This window comes from Megascapheus bottae, chromosome 16, assembly GCF_031878675.1.
Source record: "Megascapheus bottae isolate mThoBot1 chromosome 16, mThoBot2.hap1, whole genome shotgun sequence".
NCBI lineage: Eukaryota > Metazoa > Chordata > Mammalia > Rodentia > Geomyidae > Megascapheus > Megascapheus bottae.
In genome coordinates this window covers 19,851,691-19,875,308 of record NC_143524.1, presented here as the reverse complement: position 1 = coordinate 19,875,308, position 23,618 = coordinate 19,851,691, and the positions used below count along the sequence as shown (strand labels likewise).

General features: G+C 42.2%; 1 protein-coding gene across 1 annotated transcript in view; it reads left to right on the top strand.

Annotated features, from left to right (window-relative positions):
* Positions 1 to 3,331, top strand: part of Trim44 (TRIM family member 44) — an 83,028-nt gene extending 79,697 nt beyond the window's left edge. Inside the window, exon 5 of the mRNA XM_090347880.1 lies at positions 2,594 to 3,331. Within this exon, the coding sequence (XP_090204006.1) occupies positions 2,594 to 2,621 (28 nt within the window). The 3' untranslated portion in view covers positions 2,622 to 3,331. The remainder of the gene's footprint in view (positions 1 to 2,593) is intronic.
* Positions 3,332 to 23,618: the final 20,287 nt, after the last annotated feature.

Genomic DNA, 23,618 nt, shown 5'->3' with positions numbered 1-23,618 from the left:
TCATTTTTCTTCATTATTGTGAAGAATAGATGTTTATAAAAATACGATACTATCTTCGAAGAGTCTAGTCTGATAAAATTTCCTTTCTTAATCCTCTACTCCTTCTCCCACCCCAGCTTACCTGTCTCACCCGGTCTTTGGTGGGCCTGCTACTATGTGTCTGCTACTATGTGCCATGTGCCTAGCATAGTCAGTCAATAAATAATTAGCCAGTTGAAGGAATCAGTGAATGATATGTCAGAGTTTAAAATCTCATTTTTAAACTGAGATAAAGTTTATCTTTCAGACCCAGTTATAGGTCTCCTTTAGGGTAATGAGAACAAATATTATCAGTTAAAATTTCTAATCACTTCTCTAAGCCACTTTCTACATCTCACACTAAACAACCTGACAGCTGGAAAAGAATTTGTCCATTAATCTGATCATTTGTAACCATTTTGGAGCAGAGATTGTTATCTCTTTGAGAAGATGATGTAAATGATGCCCTTTCTCAAACAAAGAGCCACACAAACAGAATTGCACACAGTTTCAGTAGGTTCATGAACCTTTTAAACTGTATCACAAGAATGCCAAAAAGTGAACTGAGCTTAGGGAAAGGGCACAGTCACCATGCAGCTCTCTCTCATATGAGAAGGGGAACTGACAAAGGAACAATGCAGGCCTGCTCTGGACAGAATGCCAAAGGGGAAATTATGGCACTGGTTCCAGCTCTGCCTTGACTCTGTGGAGAAACTTTCGTAAAAGACCCTCTGTTCCCTTTGGGGGGGCAGGGTGTGAGTGCCACCAAATGCTGCTGTAAGGACAGTTCACTGGGCCAGCCCTTCCTACATGTACACCACATCCCATGACGGACAAGCAGCAGGAAAGGGGGTGGAAAACAGGCCAGTTTCCCAGGGTTGAGTTCCTAGGTTGTTAAGTTCTTACTTCTGGCTTCTAGAGTCAGCTCACTTATTTTGATCCTCAGTGGAAGTAGTAAGAGTCTCTAAGATACTTTTTCAGATGGATGTAGAAGAGTACAGATCTTATTCCAGACACAGTGAATTTCTTGTCAGATGAAGAGATTCTGAGTCATTGCAAGGAGCTGGTAGACTGCAGTCCTTTTCTTTTTTCCCTGGCATGACCACTTCTCTTTTTCCAAACAAAACAAACCTTCTGTTTTAAGAACTCTTGAATTTTACATCTTTTAGAGCTCCACCCTTCATCTAGGAAATGGGAGTTGTAAGAATCCCTACATCCTAGGATTGGTGTGAAGAGTAATAAAAGAATGAGTAAGAAGTGGCACTGTGGCTCAAGGGGCAGGGCGGTAGCCTTGAACTGAACTGCTCGGGGATAACGCCCAGGCTCAGAGTTCAAGTTCCATGACCGACCAAAAACAAACAAAAAAACAACTTTTGGCTTTGAGTATGGCCTACTGATGGTGCTTGTTTAGTATGCTTGAAGCCCTAGGTTCAATTCCCAGTACAACATATATAGAAACGGCTGGAAGTGGCACTGTGGCTCAAGTGGCAGAATGCTAGTCCTTGCATAATAAAGTCCAAAGACAGTGCCCAGGTCCTGAGTTCAAGCCCCAGGGCTGGCAAAAAAAAAATTAAAATTACTGAGTAAAGAAGAGTAGAATTTTTCCTCAGGTCCACAGTAAACATTCGATCAAGTTGGCTCTTGTTACTATTTTAAAGATAGTGACTTTAGGGAGTGGATGAGAAGAATCTCAAAGAAGTGTGCTACTTTTTTTTGCCCACTCTAAATGCACATATCTTCACCTCGAGATGACCCTGCCCTCCCAGGAGTATGTCTTCCACTGCATGGGCAGTCTTTTCTCTGGTACCAGACATGGTCTACCTCTTGATTAGCTGAAGTAATAGTCATGCCTGGGAATCTACAACTCATTGTTTTGACCACTGATTAGGGCAGTATTGAGGGACCTTTCTAGCTCTGTCCCTGTCTCCCTTTCTGCCTTGTATAGCTACCTCATGGCACTATTACTACATAGATAGTAGTATGTAGTTGGGTGGAGGCAGAGTAAATCGCAAGCAAACCATAGATGTGATAAGAGCTATGAAGGAAATAAGAAAGAGGAAGAGAATAACCAGAGAGTGCTGGTTAGGCAGAGAATCTTCTCTGAAAATAAAACATCTAAACCTAGGAGTTGAAACCGTGGCTCTTATTCCACATGTGAAGTGCCATTAGTGTCTCCTTGGTTTTCTCTCCTAATAAGGGATGGCGTAGGGCTTAGAGGAAATCAAATTCCTGATTTTCACCAGCAGTTTCTTTTATCAGTTAAATTATTTAAAAAATATATTCCCTGCTCTTTTAAATATTCACTTGCTATATACCAGCCACATTTTACCATTGTGTTTTTATTTAATAATTTAATAATCTAAGATAGCAAACTTATTATTATCATCCTTCTTGTCATAGTCAGAAGTAGATCTCAGAACCCAGAGAAAGTTTAGTCACTTGACTATGGCCACACCACCTACTCTCGGTGATTAAAATCTAAATCCAGATGTATCCAGTGCCATTAACCACTTGGACTGTGCTGCCTCCTTTCCTGTGACATCTTAACTCATCTGTTTTTTCTTTTCCTTTGTAGTGGTGCCAGTGAAGAAGAGGACACATGAAGACTTACATTCTCTGTGGAAAATCATCCCTCCCCTGTGTGTGTGTGACAGCGTGTATGTAACAGCTTCTGATGTCTGTGAAAGCTGCCCAGCAACAAACATCCTTTTACCGGATATGTTCCCAGATCCGCAACAGGCACACATCTCTCCAAGGAACAGCGAGTTTATGCTTATTGACTGTGTGCTTCTCATTCTCTTGTGATGGTAGGTCAAGGAAAGAGCCCCTTGGATGAACCTATAGCAATTAAGGGTTCTTCAAGGATCCTGTCAAAGGCTGCTTACACTTACTCGGGAAAGCAAGCCCCAATAATACTATGTAAGTCAGCAGTAACACTTCATTAGGAAGGATCTGGAATAATCTTGAAAGAGGAGGTTTTTTGCCTGCCTGCAAACAAAACCCCTACTTCATTTATATTGAAGCATGAAACAAGGGAGGGCAAAGTAGGGCTGAATTGACTCACGTTGCCAGTCTATCACAGTCCAGTTCTACAAGGCCATGCTGTGAATTAGGATGAGTGACTTGAAAATGGGGTTGGAGAAAGAGTTAAAGCTTAGAAAGATACAGATATTTTTAGTATGTGAGGTTATCCAGGACTTTAAGATTCATAATTCAGTGATGTGGAAATGAAAAAAAAATGATTGAAGACCTAGAAAGGAAATGACCTTGAAGGGGTGGGAGCAGGAGAAGAGGACCAAAGAAAGCTGATTAAAAGCTGGTCAGAATACTTCTGACTTCAAATTGCTTGAGTTTCAAAAACACTCATTTAAGACAAGTTATTTGGGTGAGTTCTGTAGGTTTTATGAGCTTGTCACATCATGAATGGCTAGAATGTATACATTTATTGCCAGATGAAGAATTTCACCACAGGTTTTGCCAGTTCTGCCGCCATGTTAGTTTCCATGCAGTATGAGGAATGTCTCGCCACTCTGGCAAACTTGCTCAGTTATCTCTTCACCAGTTCCCAGCAGACAGTCCCTCATTTTATGATGGCTGGAATCTTTCCTTGGCACTAACCACCCACAGATCTTCAGATCATCTCTCACACTTAGCCCTCCTCTCTTCAAGTAACATGAAGGGAGGCACCGAGAGCTGGATTTCCTGGCCTCGCCCCACTCCCAAATCACAGTTCCTTACGACCAGGCCTTTTACCTCCAAAGGAAGCAGCAGATGTGCTAAGAGAATACAGAACTATGCTCACAACACACATCTTCCTGTTAACATCAGTTTCTCCTGACAAGCGGTTTGAAGTCAGGTGATGACCTTATTTTTATATGAAACAAGCATCTATTAGTACATATAAACTATTAAGATAAAACGGCTAAGTTGGAAGGCAGCTTTTGCTTGAAAGTAGGTGATGTGTTCCCTTAGTTCTGAGGAATACAGGAACTATATCCACGCAGCCTTGGAGTTGCAGGTGACCAAGGGTCTAGACTTCTAGTGCCTCTGAAGCAGAACCCAGGAGCTTGCTTTGAGGGGAATACCTCCCTTCCTGCGTGCCCGCCGCTTGCCTGCGTGTGACCTGTATACTGTATTACAAAGCTTTAGGGCCAGCTGGTGTGTGTGCGTGCAGGATAGTTCTGAGGCAGAAATAATACATGCTTTATGTAGGAGTCCTGCTTAGATCATTGTTCAAACCCGTGCATGCTATGGGAATGACATTCCATTGAGCCGGAAGGCATATGCTTCTAGGTTATTCTAGGTTAAGATTACCTAGCTCACTACACAGAGATAGTGTATCAGAGAGGAGTTTGAACTGTTGAGAAGAAAAGTGCTTTTTTTCTTATCTGGTGTCCAACAAATGGCTGAGATAGTTTTGGTGCTTTACCTATCTGTCTGCAAAAACTGGAGACTCTAGTTACAACCTCCAGCTATATCTTATCCTAAAAGAAGGACCAATGGCCATTCTTGAGAGTTTAGACTATCAGAAAAATGAAGACTTTAGTATTTGGAAGTTCATGTTGTCTTTCTCCCATAATCATTGTTTAATCTCCAAATGATAACCTTGTATTAGCAATGAACAGATCATTGACTGTCCATACTTGATTATCTGTTACTGTTTAAGCCAGTGTTTAGAAAATTCAAGCACTTATGTGGTAGATATAAATGAAAATATATAAATATGTGCCAACCTGTCTCAATAAATTATCTGATGTCTGTAATCCTGAAGGAAAGCACTTTTGCTTTTACTTAGAAAGGGTTTCAGATTTGCTTTATGGGCTCCTGCTGTCTTCAGCACCTGATAAAACTTTAACCAGGGAAGCATTAAACACCACACAGCAGCTTCTGCCCAGGCTCCAAAGTTCCTGCTGGCAGCATTTGTCAGTGTAAGAACTAGGAAGCTTCCTGCAATGGGACTAGCTTCCTGCCAGAGTTGGAACATGCTGCCTGGCCTTAAGCCCCAGCACAATGAGGCTTCCCTCCAGCCAGGTCAGTGAGTTGTGTGCTCACTGGTTTGCAGAGATCCCTAGGGAAAAGTCATTAAGAATTACAGGTAATGAATGTCCCCAGAATGAATCAGGTACTTAGCCATACCTGGCTCACTTCCAAATGTTGGGTTTCTTGATGCACAGAGAGATTTACCCTTTGATTTGATATCACTAAATTTGAAGCAGTCCTAAAAAGTACTTGAAATCTTAGCTCTGACAGCCCAGGAAGACAATAACCTGCATTGAGGACTGCGTGTGAGCCAGGCCCTGTTTTACCCTCCATTCCTTAGGTGATAAAACTTGAGTTGCCCAGCTATGAAATGCTGGAGCCAGTTTTGGTCCCAGCTCTCCCTGCTTTGTGGACAGCCCTTTGTTCCACAACAGTGTCCAATTAAAATTTGGAGAGCAAGAGAGACTCAGGTTTCCCCCACTATGAATTCTTTTTCAAGAGGACATTTTGTGGCTATAGTTTGAGCCGCAAAATACATCAAGATTGCCTTGATCCTCAGCTTTAGCCAATGCTTAAAGCTGGAGCCTGCCTGCAGGAGTGGGAGAGCCTTTGTCCTTAGTGTCAGCCTCCAGAAATAAGTTGTTTCTTGGCCTACATAGGGTAGAACTTCTCAACTTATCCACTGTTTCATTTTTGTGGAAAAGGAAATTCCATGTTTTAGTAAACCTAGCTACCAGATCTATATTCTCTAAGGGTGTGTCAATTCAGAGTCTTGTGAACCTGGACTCCTCTGCTGATAGGTGTACGAGTGCAAATGTGTGTGTATGTACACTTATATGTGAAATGAAAAATGTGACATGTGTCATTACGCATATATATGCACATGCACACAATCACAAACTATTTCAGTACAAGAAACAAAGCAGCCCCTAATTACATTACCCTCTATCATAGAGGCTTCTTCCAACCAGATACACATGCCACTAGGAAATCAGAAGATAGGTGTTCACTTAAAAGAGGAATAACTCAGTAAATGTCAGTTCCTGAAGCACCAAGCCAAGATGACAGTCCTGCAGGTAATTGCACTCTTTCCTTCCCTCCTCTCACCTGTCAAATCACATGGAAAATCTGGGTACCCACCCATTTTTATGATGTTTTAGGTCCTGTAAGTGAGCTTGAGGACGCACCTTTAGTTTTCACACTCTGTAGTACTGGCAGCAAATCCTCCCCCACCTAGAAAATATCCTCCTGCTGATTCCTAACATTTTACCCTCACATAATAGCTGTTCAACGTGTGCTCTTCTGTAAGAAAATTGTTGTTTTTTGTGTGCTGAACGTATTCAGATTTTTCTGTTTAAAAACAAAAATCTCATTGTAGATGAAGTCCATATCTCACTAATGTATCTTCTCCAGCCCCCACCCTAGCCCACTCCAAAAGCCTCATTCCCTGGCAGTTTGTGGTAAAAAAGGATCACTTAGGATACTGGGCAGCACCTGCTGAAACAGAAACTGAGAGCACACCAGAAAGAGCAAACAGTGGTTGAGCTAGAAAAAAAAAGATAATTGAAAATATTTGTGGATACACTGGTGCAAAAAGCACCAGTGAGCCCAGGCCGGACTTGATAAGATCTTGAGGGGACAGCAGATTTATACTTGATGGGAGTTTAACTTGACCAATCTTCTTACAATGACAGACCACACTGCATGAGTGGATAGAACCAACCCATCCATTGTCTTCTTCATCGTCACATTCCCTCCTTAGTCATTTCCCCTTCCTCTCTTTACACAAGACTAGGGAATACTCAGTCTTTCAAGGGAATTACACATTTGAGTTAATGTTTCAGGTTATCATTTTCATACTGTAAATTATTTTGTAAGAGATTTACTGCTTATCCCAGGATGCTCTGACTTGCCTCCCCTGTATATTTGAAAATCAATAAACTATTACTGGAAATACCATTTGTCTCTCTGAGTTGTGCACAAAGGACCTGTTAGGTGTAAATATTCATGATGACCTGCATATTTAACTGTAGTATTGCTGAAGATGAGATTGTTTGGGTTATTGGATATAGGGACCTAATTTACTCCTGACTTCCCCAGAGTGCCTTAGGGGATCTCTGGGAAGAGGACAGATTAAAGTCCATTGTTCTATAGAGACATGTTTTCTCTTCCATATAGACACAGCCTTTCCTAGATTACATTTGTTAGCTGAATAGATTATAATGTGAAGACTATCTGGTCCTGTGTGATGTTTAAAATAACATTTGAAACGTTATAATTTTCAGAGAAAACTCAATTTCTAACCTTGAGGGAAAAACAAGTCTTTGTAGTACAGATGAGCCACAAAATCATCTTTGTGGAACTTCAGGAGTACATATTTTCATGTATGTACTAAATTATAAGTAGTTGAGTTTGTAGCATTAGGGCCAGGTTTTCAGGAGCCACATGTGAACAGTCAGACTGTGAACTAGAAAGTGCAAGCCCTTTCCAGAGGCATCAGATTAAATGTGTAGAATCTTAGAAGCCAGGAGGAGGGTCTGGAGGAGCTATAGTTTGTGAAGCCTGCTTTAAATTTCAATCAAATTTTATCTTCATTGAACTTTTGCAGCTGGAGACTTACAGGACTTTGAGGGGGTGGTAGGGGGAAGCCACTCAGTGTCACCCAGGTTGATACAGCCCAGAACAGCAGACTGCCTTCTGTTATTGATCCTTAGTCCCCACTTTTTCCTCTTCAGTTGCTGAAAGCATTACCTCCACCAGGGATGCAGTATTGAATCTCTTGAGAGTCTTCAGTGTTTCAATAAACCACAGTGGGGTTGAAGGCTCCTTCCTCTACTTCCTGGTGCCAGTACCTCAACACTTCATCCTCCAGCCCCAGTCCTCATGATCTTTCCCTCAGAAAGCAACAGCTCTTGTTTTTTAAGTTGATCTTTTTCTTGATCCATCTTACACATGGTCTCATTTCCTTTATTCATAAAAGATAAAATTGCCGTTTGTCTGGAATATCTCCCAGCCTTCACAATGCACTAGAGGAAGGTACACCCAATAGAAAATCAGGCTACCAGCCCTCAATAGGGGAGGAAGACATCACAGCAAAGAAAACAAACAAAGAAGTCCTTAACAGGCAACACTGACTTTCACTGCTTATTCAATATTGCAATTTGCAGTTTCAACACATTCATTTTTCTTAGCAATAATAGCTACCATTTAGGGAGTTTTGTCTGGGCCAGGCACTCTCCTAGATGCTTTTTACATCTTATTTAATTCTCATAGCACTAATACCATCATCCCTCAGTGTATCGCTCAGGAATCATATTTAGACAATTAAGTGTTATAATCAAAGGACTTTACTAAGTGGAAGCTAGGATTTGAACTGTAGTCTATCAGACTACAGTTTCTGCTCATCTCTCCTAGCCATGCTGATACTACCTTGTACTGAACTGGCATCTCTCCCCATTTTACTCCCCATTCAGTATCACCTTGGAGCAAATGAGGTAGGCCTTTGCTAGCCCCCAGAAGTACAGTACACAGTAAAGGCAGGAAGGCTAAAGACAGCAATGAAATCCTTGTCTAGCCTGGAACTGCACTTTCAGAAAGAAAGAACTATTTGACTTGCTTTACCATCTTTATTCTAAGGCCATAAATAATGAAATCGATGCTGCGGCTTCTTTTGCTTTGGTCTTAGAATATCAAAATAGTAAACTCTTGACACTTGAGACCCATGTAATTAAATATGGTGAAAGTGGCGCCCACAGTTTGACATTGGGGACAGCTTCCATTTTTAAGAAGGGATGGTAAATGAAGCTACTTTAAAGTCCCTTGTCAGTTCAGCAGTGACGGCCACCATAAACCAAATGGTTCCCAACCTGCAGACCATTTTAGAATTCAGTACCAGCCTATTTACCTAGTCTTAAGCAGTCTGACTGCATCACATGTCTTTATTTCTTCAACCTTAAATCCAAGTAAATAATGATGAGTAGTTAGATAGAACTGGAACAAAACTAAGCAAAAGTTCAACCCACTCAAAAATGCCTGAAAAGTAGGAAGCAACCTAGCTCTCTGACCAGTTGAAATAAACACTGCAAACACGTAAGAGAAAAGGCTACCCATCAATCAGATACCTATCAGATTCTTACACTCAATTCTGAATGCTTCATTTTCTGGTTTTTACACCAGAAAAAGTAAGAGAAGCCGGGCACTGGTGGCTCATGCCTGGAATCCTAACTTCTCAGGCTGAGATCTGAGAGTTGAGGTTTAAAGCCAAGTCCATGAGAGACTCATCTCCAGTTAACCACCAGAAAAGTGGAGTGGCCCTGTGATTCAACATGGTAGAGCTGTAACCTTGAGTGAAAAGCTCAAGAACAGCAGCTAGGCCCTGAGTTCAAAGCTCCATGATTAGAAAAAGTTTCTTAAAAGCAAGGGAGATGAACAGATTTCCAAAGAAACCAGTCAAGGAAGAAAAAGTGCAACAAGAAGACAAATGTTGAGTGGAAGCTGGGCCAGTGGTTCATGCCTATAATCCCAACTATTCAAGAGGCTGATATCTGAGGGTTGAGATTCAAAGCCAATCCAGGAAGGAAGGGCCATGCAATATTTATGTCCATTTAACCAAGAAAAAGCTAGAAGTGGAGTAGTGGCTCAAGTGATAGAGTGCCAGTCTAGAGTGAGAAACCTAAGGACAGCATCTAGGCCCTGAGTTCAAGCCCTAGTACTGTCACACAGACATATCCATGCTTGTGTACACACACACACACACACACACACACACACACACACACCAGTTTAGTGGACTGAAGAGCTAGCTCCAAAAGTCCTGTTTTATTGGGACATTTAAAATGGCATCGCTGTATCATAGGACAATGTAATTATATCCCAAATAATGACTCTAACCACCACACACACAAATTATGCTCAGAAGGCAACAACTGGTATAATAGGTATTTCAGGAATTTTCACAAGTGGTATTAAAAGAAATAAATCTTTGACAATCCAGAACATTGAGCTAAACAAAACGTGCACCTCCCGGAGCAGAGGTTTTATTGTTCTGTGAACCTCTTGTGCTTAGAGAGGGTTTTTTCTAAATTATAAGTGACTTTCATGCTACAGTGCTTTGCATATAATGGCATGAACAATAGAAGTGCCAAGTTTTCAGTGTGATGAATAAAACTAATAACCAGAATACAGGTCAAATTCTGTGACAACAAATACAGCTACTATAAAAGCCACTTTGAGCATCTCTATTATGTCTAAGCCCTTGTCAATTGCCCATTTATTTTAGGCAATAGTCATTACAGCCAAATTGGAATATAATAAAAAGAAACTGGCCCCTCTCTACAAGGTGGGTGTGACACAATTTAACCTGTAACAATATTTTCCCTTGTATTTCTCCAGCTCTGCTGCAAAAAGAATACATCTTAGGTCAACAGTAACAGCCTGGAAAACTGCTGGGCTATTTGTTGCTAGGAAAAGGAAGAGTTCAGAAGCAAAGTAAACATGAAGTTGTGTGGTGATCTCTCCCTAGGGAATGTGGTTTGGGGCCACTTTTGACCTTAATCTACACTAGAACTGTCTGTCCACCTTGGATGGCTTATTTCTAATAGTGATGTAATGTGTATGCCAAGCCCTAGAAAGAAGACACAGTTTCTCACAGAAATTGAGTTTCATGATAAAATTTGTCCTAATCTGATGACTCAAATTAAAAAAGAAAAGTTTGGAGATACATGTAACTAGCTTTCTGCCATGATGCATTGCTTTCAATGCTGCGTGATTCTAAAGGCACACACCACACTGGTTATTATAGAAATAGTCTATTAGGTGCACATTTGTATACAGACAAAGATTTTTTTCTATGCCTATCCTTTTGCTGATAGTAGTCCTGGATTTGGTCATTTGTTGTAATGTCCATCTAACTAACCATTTTCCATTTTTTCTTAGTCTGCATACATGTGTACAGGGAGCTCACTTTACTCATGTGTACAAATCCATCTCAATCAATTTTCACTTTTTATTTTATTTGTACAAATGGAGTTACCAGTCAATGTGTCAGTTTATAATGCATTTGTTCAATAACACTCCTTTTATCATTATCCCCCTCCATTCCAATACCAACCCTCTCTTCCAGTCATCACTCCTAGAATTTGTTTTTTACTTCATTGAAACCAACATTTTGTAACACCTATAACAGAAGTGGTTAAATCCCAATTTCTTTCAAAACAGGAAAATCAGCAATACGAAAAGGATGGAGAGAGAGGGAAATGGTCCATATTTTGCCAATGATAATGCCTGGCTCAGGCCCCATATTCACATCATACTCCATAGAAGTTCATAAATTCTAGACACTGTTCTGCCTAGGAGGCAGGAGAGTCTCAGACCTCCCGGTGTGATGAGTGGGCTGTGGAAGGCATGCTATTATAAGATCCGTTCACCTCTGCTTATTCTCTTCCCTAAGCCAGGACGTAGTAAAACATTTATGTGTCCCAGGCCTGGTGATCAGGTTAAGAAGCAATTGATTGCTTGGATGGCTCTTACAAACATTCAGCTCAAGGGTGGCCGTTGGCTACACACTATTTTTATTAGGACATCTGGAGATTAGAGGTGTTTATTGGAACTAACTTTCCTATATTTTGTTTCTTCCCACACATGATACAACCTTTTGGAACCAAGTGGATGGCTAGATTCTAGGTCTTACAGTCAACTTTTTCCAGAACTATAAGAGAGGAAAAGATTGCTCTTAGATGTAGTGGTGGCAATTGTGGTGGGAAGGCTGCAGGGGTGGTTAGGGATAGAGATAATAAACACTGATGATATTTTCTCCTTATAAACTGTATTACAACTTGTAAAATTATAGTCCTGTTGCGCTAGAAAAAGCTGGCATTTAACTCCTCCTGTATACTTGTGTTTTAGTAACTATTACAAAGCTCCCTGTACTCCTTGCCCTTGCTAGCCTTTAGTGTCCACTACTCTACTCTACTTCCATGAGAGCAACTTGTTGGTTTCTTCCTCTGAGTGAGAACATGAAGTATTTGCCTTTATTTGGCCTTAATGTTTTTATTTAATACCATGTTTTCCAGTTCCATTTATGATAGGCTTTATGCTTTTTATGGCCAAGTAATCTGTTGTATCTATAAACCCCCAAATCAAGTTAGTGCTCATTCCTCACAGATAATTATTAAATAAGTCAATTAAAAGTTAAACATGAGGGCCAGGAGATAGCCTAGTGATAGAGTGCTCACCTATTATGCACAAAGCCGTGAGTTCAATTCCTTGGTACCACATACACAGAAAAAAAAAAGCTGGAAGTAGTGCTGTGGCTCAAGTGGTAGAGTGCTAGCATTGAGAAAGCCCAAGGAGAGTGCCCAGGTCCTAAGTTCAAGCCTACCAAAAAAAAAAAAAAAAAAAAGCCAGTTAGAATGGCCATGATCAAGAAATCTAATAACAACAGATGCTGGAGGGGATTTGGCCAGGAGGGCTCACTACTACACTGTTGGTGGGAGTGCAAACTCATTCAACCACTATGGAAAGCAGTATCCAGTTCCTCAAAAGACTAAACATAGAGCTCCCCTATGACCCAGCAATTCCACTACTTGGCATTTACCTAATTGTCCAGAAACAAGGGCATACTAAATCCACTAGCACAACAATGTTCATTGCAGCACTATTTACCATAGCAAAGATATGGAACCAACCCAGATGCCCCTCAGTTGATGAGTGGATCAACAAGATGTGGTATTTATACACAATGGAATTTTATGCTGCTGTCAGAAAGAACGACATCGACCCATTTGGAAGGAAATGGAAAGACTTGGAAAAAATCATATTAAGTGAAGTAAGCCAGACTCGAGCTCAATAGTTTCCCTCATTTGTCATAATCAGTAGAAACCTTGGGCTCTCCTAGCAGAGATTTACAATAGAACAAAACCTAGCTACATAAGGCCATATAGAATGACACTAAATGAAAGGACCACCAGGATATGGAAACAAAAGCCATATAATGAGTGATTGTTGTCCTTAATGTACTATGTTATCTCTCATCTCTTTTGCTGTCCCTTGGTTATCTCATATTGTTATAGTATTTTACCTGGTTATCTGATATATTGTATATATGCATATTTGGTTACTTGAAATAGGATAGGGAAGGGGAGAAAACAAGATGAGAGGTGGTGGGGGGAGGGAAATGAGGACCAAGACATGAGAAAGGGTATCAATGTTTGTGAAGTAATACACCTTCTATCTGGTGAATATAATGTAACCCTTCTATTAATTACAATAAAAATATATGGAAAAAAAGTTAAACATGAAGGTGGGCATAGTAGTGCTTACCTTATAATCCCAGCACTCAGGTATGTGGATCCAGAGTTCAAGAGCAACCCAGGCTACCTAGTGAGGCCGTGTTTCAAAAACTCAAGACCAAAACCAACAATTAAAAATGGGTATTTTTAACACCATTTAAGACAATTTCTAATTTCCTAACCAGAGGCTTTTGAGCCATTTTCTCTGGGAGACATTGGTCTATTTGATTAAATCAAGGCATTCTTTCTGAGAACATGTGTAGCTAAATAGTACTTTCCTGTTACTCCAAACAAGATTGCCTGTTAAGGGAAATGAATGGACTTGGGGGAAAAAAAAAAAAACATGTTAAGTGAAAAATGTCAGGGAGATCAACAGTGTGTGTTTTCTCTCATACGTGGAAGTTAGATCTAAATTATAAAGATGAAAACAGATACATGATCATATGCACATATATATATGTGTATATATATATATATATAAACGTATCCACTAAAATATGGTGTACACAGGGGAGGATTTCAATGATGATACTCCTTCGAGCAGCTAACTTACAGCATCAAAAGATGGCCTGTGTGCTGTTCAGGAGCAAGGAAGTCAAGGAGAGGGGGAAGACCAAAGGGTTAGGTGAATACAGTCAGAATATTTGTTGTACGTATGTCAAAATGAAGTAACTAGAGGGACTGAGTGGGTATGAGAGAGATGAGGGAGAAGGATGGAGGAAGTGACACTGATCTAGATTCCTTGTTCTCATAAACTGATAATGTGGAATTGAAACCCTTTCGTACAAGTACTTTTTTCAATTAAAAAAAAAAAGGAGCTGGGTGCTGGTGGCTCATGCCTATAATCCTAGCTACTCAGGTGGCTGAGATCTGAGGATCATGGTTCAGAGCCATCCCAGTCAGAAGTCCATGAGACTCTTACCTCCAGTTAACCACCAGAAAACCAGAAGTGATGCTGTGGCTCAAAGGGGTAGAGTGCTAGCCTTGAGCTGAAAAGCTCAGGGACAGTGCCCAGGCCCTGAACTCAAGCCCCACAACCAATGAACTAATTAACTAGATTACCTGTTAAAAACTCCTCTCCCCTCACCTCTAGTATGGGGGCAAAAACATGTACAGGAAGAATTAGGTCACCTGGAGGCCTGCCATTTCTGAGGTGGTGAGAAAATCCAGGTGGCATGTTTATGCCCCTCTTGAAAGCCAAGCCCAGGGCATCCTTTTATATTTTCTGCTGAGGCCCATCAGTGCCCTTGGAGAAGACAGTTTCACAATGAATAATTTCCTAATAATCCCTGGAACAGCCCCATGAAGAAGCATAACTGCTGCCTATCCTGCAGCCTGGGACGCTATCAGATGGCAGCTGTGCAAAGCAAGTGAGAGGCCTAGCCTACTTCACAGGCAGGCAGAAGTGATCCAAAGTTTACTGCTCTTTACCCACTTACCTCTCTGCCCTGTACTTCTCCACCTTCTCTTCCATCTCTCCATCTGGAAACCATGAACCTCATGGATTCCAGACACAAGTTCTCAGATTTCAGATGCTTGGAAAATTTCTCAGCTTGGGTCATTCTACAAGAGTAAGAGAATTTGATTTAGGAGGGGGGAAAAACAGTGAAACCCTTCTTCGCAAAAGAGAAAGTAAATAAGGTGTGGTGTGCATACATCCCTCCCCAATTCTCCTCCCAAACCACACACACTGTCTAACCTCCACAAAAGTACTCACATTCCCCTTAGGAGGCAACAAAATAGAAAAGCAAAATCTCTGCTCATAAAAACACACTTTACTCCCTTCTATGGTGTAAACACAACTGGCATCAGATAATGCAATGTAATTGATTTTGCGTGCGTTAGTGGGGGAGCAGAAAGTCTCTAGAGAATAGATCTAAGAGTAATGAACTGAAGAATGAACTAAAAAGCAAAATTTGGACATAGCTGTTGGGTAATCCTGTTAGCATGATGAATGCCTTAACCCTCGTGTTGCATCTCTAGGATGAAAGAGCAATGTGCAGGCTTCTGGCTTTAGAAAATGAAATGGGCCTGCCCTTGATACTATGTTTTAGAAGCAGACAGATTAGCTCTAGTCCTGGCACTGTACTCCGCTAATTCTGAAAATTTTAGATGAGAAGGTCTACAATATTTAGTATAGTGACCGACACATGCTAAGTACTTAAAAATAATGGTAGCTGTTGGGTGCCAATGGCTCACATCTGTAATTTCAGTTACTCAAGAGGCTGAGAACTGAGGATCACAATTCAAAGTCAGCCTGGGCGGAAAAGTCTGTGAGACTTATCTTTATTTAACCAGAAAAAAAAAGCCAGAAGTAGAGATATGGTTCAAGTGATAGAGCATTAGCCTTGTGTGAAAAGGCCAAGTTTGAACATGAAGCCCTGAGTTCTAGCCCAGTGCACACACACACACACACACACACACACACACACACACACAATATTTGTGGACTCACTGGCTAGTATGCAGATCCAGATTACTCTGGATGCAGAAAACTGGAAGACAGCATCAGCTAGGTCTCCACCAGCATCCAAAGCAGACAGTACCACCAGAAGATAGCTGCTTTCCCCAGGAAGACAAGGAAGGCAGGTAAGAAATGTAACTCCTATGCCTGCTCTGCACAAATAACCTGCTAGGCCTTTGGCAGGCCATGCTTTTCCACTAAATTCCCCTCAGATGAGTGATGGAGTCAGTCCTGCTGGAGGATTTCTATTCTATTCCAGTACTGACGTTGTAAGATCTTGGCAAAGTGAGAGGCAGTGGAAAAACAAACAGATGCTTCTGGGAGATTCAATGCTTGATTTTCCTCTCCATGTGTGGGAATGTGCATATGCACATGTGTATATGTGTTTGTGTGTCCATGTGTGGGCACACAGGCATACACAAGTGCCTCAGTGCATGTGTGCATGTGCACACATGTGCATTAAGGCTGTGTCAGGAGAAATAGCTTTACGGATGGACTAGTAAGAGACCAGATTTTCCTCAAATCTCTACTAGCTGTGAAGATATACACTAACAAAATGAAGAAGACTTCCTCCCTCTGCCACAGAGGGGGCTTTTAGAATGTCCTGGTAGGTGGGCACCCACTACCTGTAATCCCAGCTACTCATGAGGCTGAGATCTGAGGATCACTCTTTGAAGCCTCCTGAGTAACTAGGATTACACGTGTGAGTCACCATTGTTCAACTTTCGTAAGGCTCTTATCTCCAATAAACTACTAAAAAAAAGCGCTGGAAGTGGATCTGTGGCTCAAGTGGCACAATGCTATTCTTGAGCAAAAACAGCTCAGAGACAGCATCCAGGCCCTGAGTTGAAGCCCCAGGACTGACAGGAAAAACAAAACAAAACAAAAAATGTCCCAGTGCATTGGAGAACTTCAGTATGATCACTTTCTGGGTTTTTCATGTTCTAAGGAACCATTTTAGGAAATGCTAATTTGGAAAAGAGTCCAACTCAGCTTCCATAACTGATGAGAAAACTGAAGCCCAAGGAGATTGAGTGATGTGGCTACTGAGAAACCAGAGCTCTTCTCTGGATTTGGCCCTTTAGTCCCAGAAATCTTGTTAAGTGACTCCAGTCCCACAGCAGTCATTGCCAGAGACATCCAGTGCTCCTCCCTCATTCTGGGCTAGCACCTGCAGGGCTTGGGGTCTCTGGAGAGAACACTGCTCTGTGTGAGTGTGGCATCTGTGTCGGGGGCACCATTGCTAATGTGCCATGCAGCTCTGACAAGCTCTGCCTGCCTCTCTCCCTTTCACATCTCCCTTCTCCTCCTTTTTCACTTCCCCTGCCTCTTCTTTCCTGGCTGTTTTTTCCAAGCTACCCTCTGGGGTGACCTACTCTTGCTGTGGCAAGATGAAGATGTGACTTGGAGATCCTGACACAGTGGGACTCTGGGAAGGTGTTCTACCTTGGGCAGACCTCTTTTCAATTAGGATGACATCCATGTTAGGGATGAGGAAACTGACATCTGAGGTCATGGACAATGAGATTTTGTGTTTTTCTCCAACAGAGGTGACTACAAAGCCATCTCATGTGCCTTCCCTGGCATGCATTGGTCTTGACACAAAGCCCTTGGAGGTGGGGCGAGGGTGGGAAATACCCATAGGCACAGCAGGAAGCACTATAACTTGGAGCCCCTCTGAACTGTAATTCTCTCAACATGAGGCTGTATGTATTTAAAGGAGAGGGTAGCAGTAGGAGGAAGGTCATCCAAGCTGTGCCCCTGCCTGCCCGCGCCACACTCAGAAACAAAAGGCCTCCTTTGTAGAAGACCATTTGTGAGCATCTGTTGTTATTCCAGCTTTTCCTTCTAAATGGCTTTCTAAATACTCCTTGTGAGGAAGGCCACACAATTCCTGTCCTGGAATGCATTCCCGGAAGTAATCTCTACCACCTCCTACAAGCACGCCACCACCCCCCCGCAGGCCCCCCTACCCTAACAGACTGGTCATGCCCTGGCATGTGTCACATGCCCTGTGTATGTGTGCACACCAGGCTGGTGATTCAGTGAGGATCCCAATCCTCTTACAGAAAGTGTAGGTGACACCCAGATCACCCCCATGTGGTCATGGGCTGTCTTTGCTCAGAGGTCATTCCCTTCCTAGCAAAAGGAGACAGGATTGATATTTTCTTTTTTTGTTGTTTGTTTTTTTTAAATAATTTTTTATTGTAATTAATAAAAAGGTTACATGATTTTGCCAGATAGATGGTGCATTAATTCACATACATTGATACCCTTTCACATGTCTTGGTACCCATTACCCTCCCCCCACCCACCACCCAGGATTGATATTTTCTTAGGAGATTATGAGACCCACTGGAATGTCACAGAAGGATTTAGCCATGATAAGGAGTAAATATCCCCATTTGCTAAGACAGCTGTCTTCCCCCTCCCCCCTTCTTCGGCTTCCTCCTGTTCTTTCTCTCCCAGAGACAAAGAGCATCACACAAAGCAGACAGCACACATGCCTGGCAGAGCGTGTGAGTGCATCCCAATTCTCACAGTGAGGGTTCACACCTATCGAAAAACATGGTTCTTAGGGGTGGACACCAAGTATGGCCTGGAACTGGGTCCACCTATCATCCCTGTCTCATGGCATGAACAGAACAGAACACCAACATGAACTGTTACTTGGACTAGAAAATGATTATTGCAACCAGTTGTTCGGCAGCGGTTAAATAAACCTGGGTGATTGGACTATGCATTTCAGAAAAGGGTTGCATAATCTCTAGTCTGTAAACCTAACTATTCAGGAGGCTGAGATCTGAGGATCAATGTTTGAAGCCAGCCAAGGCAGGAAAGTCCATGAGACTTACTTCTAATGAATCACCAGAAAACTGGAACTGGCGCTGTGGTCAAAGCGGTAGAGCTCCATGACTAACAAAGTAATAATAATAATACTAGTAGTAGTAATAATAATAATAATAATAAGCAGTTGTTTATTCACTGCTGAAGAAAAATCCTTTTGTGACCTTGAATTTGGGCCTTCATTTCAGAATTAAACTCAAATATTTATTGATGAAGACTGAAGGTGCTATTTCCAACAGAAGCTTCACCCTCAAGAGCCCAGCCTCCTATCCTAAAGAAGACTGGTTTTGTTTTTGGTTTGGTTTGGTTTTTTTTGCCAGCCCTGGGGTTTGAACTCAGGGCCTGGGCACTATCCTTGGCCACATTTTTTTGCCAGTACTCTGCCACTTGAGACACACACTGCTTATGGATTTTTCTGTGTATGTGGTACAGAGAAATCAAACCCAGGGCTTAGTGAGCACTCTACCATTAGGCTATACTTTACTCTCTTCTGAGGATATCATGCATGGTTCCTTCTTGCAACTCTCTCTCTCTCTTTGTGAGTCATGGGACTTGAACTTGGCCTAGGCACTGTCCCTGAGCTCTTCAGCTCAAGGCTACTGCCCTACCTGTGAGCCATGCCCCACTTCCTGTTTTCTAGAGGTTAATTGGAGATAAGAGTCTCAGGCCCTTTTGTGCCCAGCTGGCTTTGAACCTTGATCCTCAGATCTCAGCTTCCTGACTAGCTAGGATTAGAGTGGTGAACATCACACTCAGAATCTTGTCTGGCCTGTACTTCCTTTCCCCCAAACTCTCGTTGTTTCCTGGAGGCAGACCCTATTTTATTTCAGTTTTATGGAACAAGAGAAGAAAGGACAGTCTATAAGAAGTGGGGAGAAAAATGTGGCTCACAAACTCTATTTTCACAGTGATCCTCTTAAAATATCCTGGAGCACAATACTTGCCGTCCATCCTTCCTTGTCCCTCGCATTTAAGAGGTGAAGCTGGGGAGAAAGGCTCTCCACCCCCTAGAGGTTAAAGTATGCAGTTAACAATGAATATGAAAGCATGTTGGAAAAATGAAGTGCTACACTATAAGCTATTAGCAATGAAGCTTGTGAGGACAGGCTGCACTGAAGGGAGACTGTGATCAGCAGCTCACTCTTAAGAATCATTTCTGTCATAAATCACATCCAACCTTCTTGATCTCATTTCTGAAAAATTTTGATGAGCTTTGGTAGCTGTATAGGGGGGTAGGGGGCATGCAAAATTGGACTCCCTGACATCTGAATTCTTTCCTTAGCCAATTCCTTCATCAGTAGTTGGAGATTGTTCCCCCCATGCAGTACCAGATGAGACCAGCAGGGGTCTGACATTAGTTGCTTTTAACTAAAACTGACTGGCTCTCCATTGTGATGGCTCTGTGAATGAACTTGAATGAGGAGCTAATAGCCATGGTTGAGAGAGCAGAACTCATAGGTATAAATAATGCATCCATCTTAGTAGTGAAACTATGAACAGCCTAGCCCACAGGACATCGATTTTCCTTACCCACAATGAAGTGCTTGGTTTAACCCAGTTTTCATGTTTACCCAGAAAATATATTCATATAGAAAGCTGCCCATGTCCAAGAGATTCTAGTCCAGATTTCTGCTGGAGACAAGTCATCAATTTCTGTTTGGTCTCAAAAGAAGATGCCAAGGAAACCAAGGTGCTATGTTAGAGTGGCAGTCAAAAAGCCAATGAAATGTTTTATTGTTAAAAAAAATACATGAGTTTAGTATCTTGGGGTCATTCACACATTAAAATGAGGTGCTCAAATCACCTCTAAACATTTTTTCCTGTGGATAATTATTAGTTACAACAATTATTAAATTTAAGTCCTATTTGCTCCAATTTTAAAAAATATCCATTTACATACATTATCTCATCTGGTTTATTGCTTGTGTGTGTGTAAGCACGTGCACACACACACACACACACACACACACACACACACACACACACACACTTGCAGTACCAGAGCTTGAACTCAGAGCCTGGCACACTTGGTCAGTTGTCTTGGCACACCACCATTTGAACCACACCTCCAGTCCAAAATTTTGCTGGTTCATTGGAAACAGATTCACATGGACTTTTCTGTCCACATGGGCTTTGGGAACATTAATTCTCCAGATTTCAGCCTCATGAGTAGCCAGGATTCTAGGTATTTACCACCAGCACTTGGCCCAGCTATCACTTTCTTACAAGAAATAACATTTGTCTTCTCATTTTGTGGCCAAGGAAAGCGAAAGTCAGACAAGTGATGAGAGTTGCCTGAAATTGCACAGTGAGTTGGGCAGAACTGGCAATTTTCCATACCAACAAAGCAATTAAAGGACTTGTGCAAACACTTATCTGATCTAGCCCCATTATGAATTGTACTTTTGCAGCAATTAGGCCGATTTTATTAGCAACTATTTATATCTTGTTGCCACTCTGGACAGCCATGCTGTCATTACTTTCAATTATGAAATTCATTCTTCTTACCAAGTTCCTTCATTCCACATAGCCGTGTTCTATGTGCTGTTCCTCCAAGGGACGGCAGGAAGTGGTCACCATCCAATCTATCCACACCCAACCATTCTCTCTATGTTCACCATCGAAATCAGAGCTGTAAGCATCATCATAACAACCTGAAGTGCTCTGCTACTTGGAGCCCCAGAGCCACTTCCAGTTTTCTGGTGGTTAATTGGAGATAAGAGTCTCATGGACTTTGCTGCCTGTGCTGGCTTTGAACCTTGATCCTCAGATCTCAGCCTCCTGAGTAGCTGGGAGCCCCCAGCACCTGGCTCCTAGAGCTGAGATTTGACCCCAGCTAGCCCGGCTCCACCCATGCTCAGAGTCATTACAGACACCAGTTGTCATAGGTAATGTCACAGGAAAGACTATAACTTGCTTTTAAATCCAGGGTGGTTAGGAGGACTAACTGAAAAGGAATATGTTATTATACACTGGAGAATAAAAGATTCATGTTACAGGCTTTTAAAAAATGTCAACTTCAAACCAGACACCTGTTCACACTTGTAATTCTAGCTACTTTGGAGACATGAGGGCCTTAGGTTCAGAGATACCCAGGCAGAAAAGTTTATGAGACTCTTATTTCTAATTAACCAACAAAAGGCCAGAGGTGGAAGAGTGGCTCAAGTGGTAGAGTGCCGAGTAAGAGGGCAAGGCCCTAGGCCTTAGTACACACACACACAACACACACACACACACACACACACACGAGAGAGAGAGAGAGAGAGAGAGAGAGAGAGAGAGAGAGAGAGAGAGAGAGAGACAAAGAGAGAGAGAGAGAGACAGAGAGAGAGAGACAGAGAGAGAGACAGAGAGACAGAGAGAGAGAGACAGAGAGAGAATCATATTCAATGAAGATTCAGAGGGGCTTCATAGACGATGCTGTGATTTTGATACCAACCACCTGAGCTGCTCCAGTTATCTTAGAATCTCAGGTAATTTCCTCTCCTTTAATTAGAAGGTTTAATGGATCCAGATACAATTAAGGGAAGGCACTTTGAATCTAGCCATCTGTGGTCACCAGCATAGCAGACCTATGAACTTCCCAAGTCCCAAATAGTTCCTGTGGACTGAGAGCCTAATGCGTGCCTGCATTTTGTAAATCATCTTTATACCAATCACTTCAGGTTGTCTAAGAAGCGGGTTGTCCTGAAGTTTCTATAACCTGGCTCCACCTATCAGGTCCAGGGACTGACCTGATTGGAGCCTCAAAGCAGAGGCAATGCAGCTTCTACCCAAACGTCTCCAACTGACAGGCTCCAGACCTACCAGCAACCACACCATGGAAATCTTGCACATGAAAGCAGGTTCCATCCAGTCCACCTTTCCTGTATCTAGATTTAGCCCTAGACTGTCTGAGTTAAGGGATGGAAGGTTCTGGTGGATAATTGAAATTCACAAACACCTTCATCACACTTGACAACTTTGACCTTTTCTCCTGACTGGGTATTAATAAGTTGGAAACACAAGACACTAAGGTTTAACTCCTTCTCCCTGCCTTAACCCCAACCAAGAGTGGAAAATAGAAGTTATTCAAAAGGTACAGGAAGGCTGAACAAACTTCAACCACCTCACACTCACCTCTATCAGCCACTGAGATATAATAGTTACATATCTATATACGTACATACATATAAATATACACATGTGTGTTTATGTATTATATACACATATCTACCTTATACATGTGTATATTACATATTATATATGTACATATATATTATTTGTATGTATTTGGTGATACTAGGGTTTAAACTCAGGGCTTATCAGTCGCAGAGCTGGTGCTCTACTGCCTAGGCCAAGCCTTCAGCTCTGCTTTTTGTTGGTTATTTTGGAAATGGATTCTCACAGACTTTTCTACCCAGGCTAGCTTTTTCAGATTTTAGCCTCTTGAATAGTTAGGATGGGAGGCATGAACTATTGCCACCCAACATTTTGAAAATGTTCATGTGTTCCCGATAGCTTCATCTGGAAAGATGATGTCACTCAATGGTTGGAATTTCAGGTACTGGGAAGCAAACTGACCCGAGGTCAGCAGAGATTCTATCAGGTGGGAACTGAGGAGGCTTCTGAGCCTCTCAAGACGCCAGTTCCCTCATCCGTTACACTTGCCTCACCAGGGTTTGGATGGAAGTCATGGGCCAGCTGATTCTCCACTGCTCCAGACCTGTACAGGCTCCACCAGCCCTCTTCCCGCTGGATCATACCCTGCAAGACAGACACCGTTGTCCCTGCTTGGCTCTGCCCGTTCCAAGGCAGGGAGAGAAACCGTGCGATGGTCTTGTTCCTGTATCCAGTCTTCTCTTTCCTCCTGCCACATGGCATGACCTCAGGGAGCTCCCTGTCTCACTGAAGGCCCTGGAGAGGAGCAGTGTGGCACGTGGCCACTGGCGACACTTTGCAGTTTGGATTCCAGTTCCAAACCCCCGGTGTGCAAGCTCTGTTTACAGCGCTGCAAGACCTTTGCTCATCTCACTCCACTC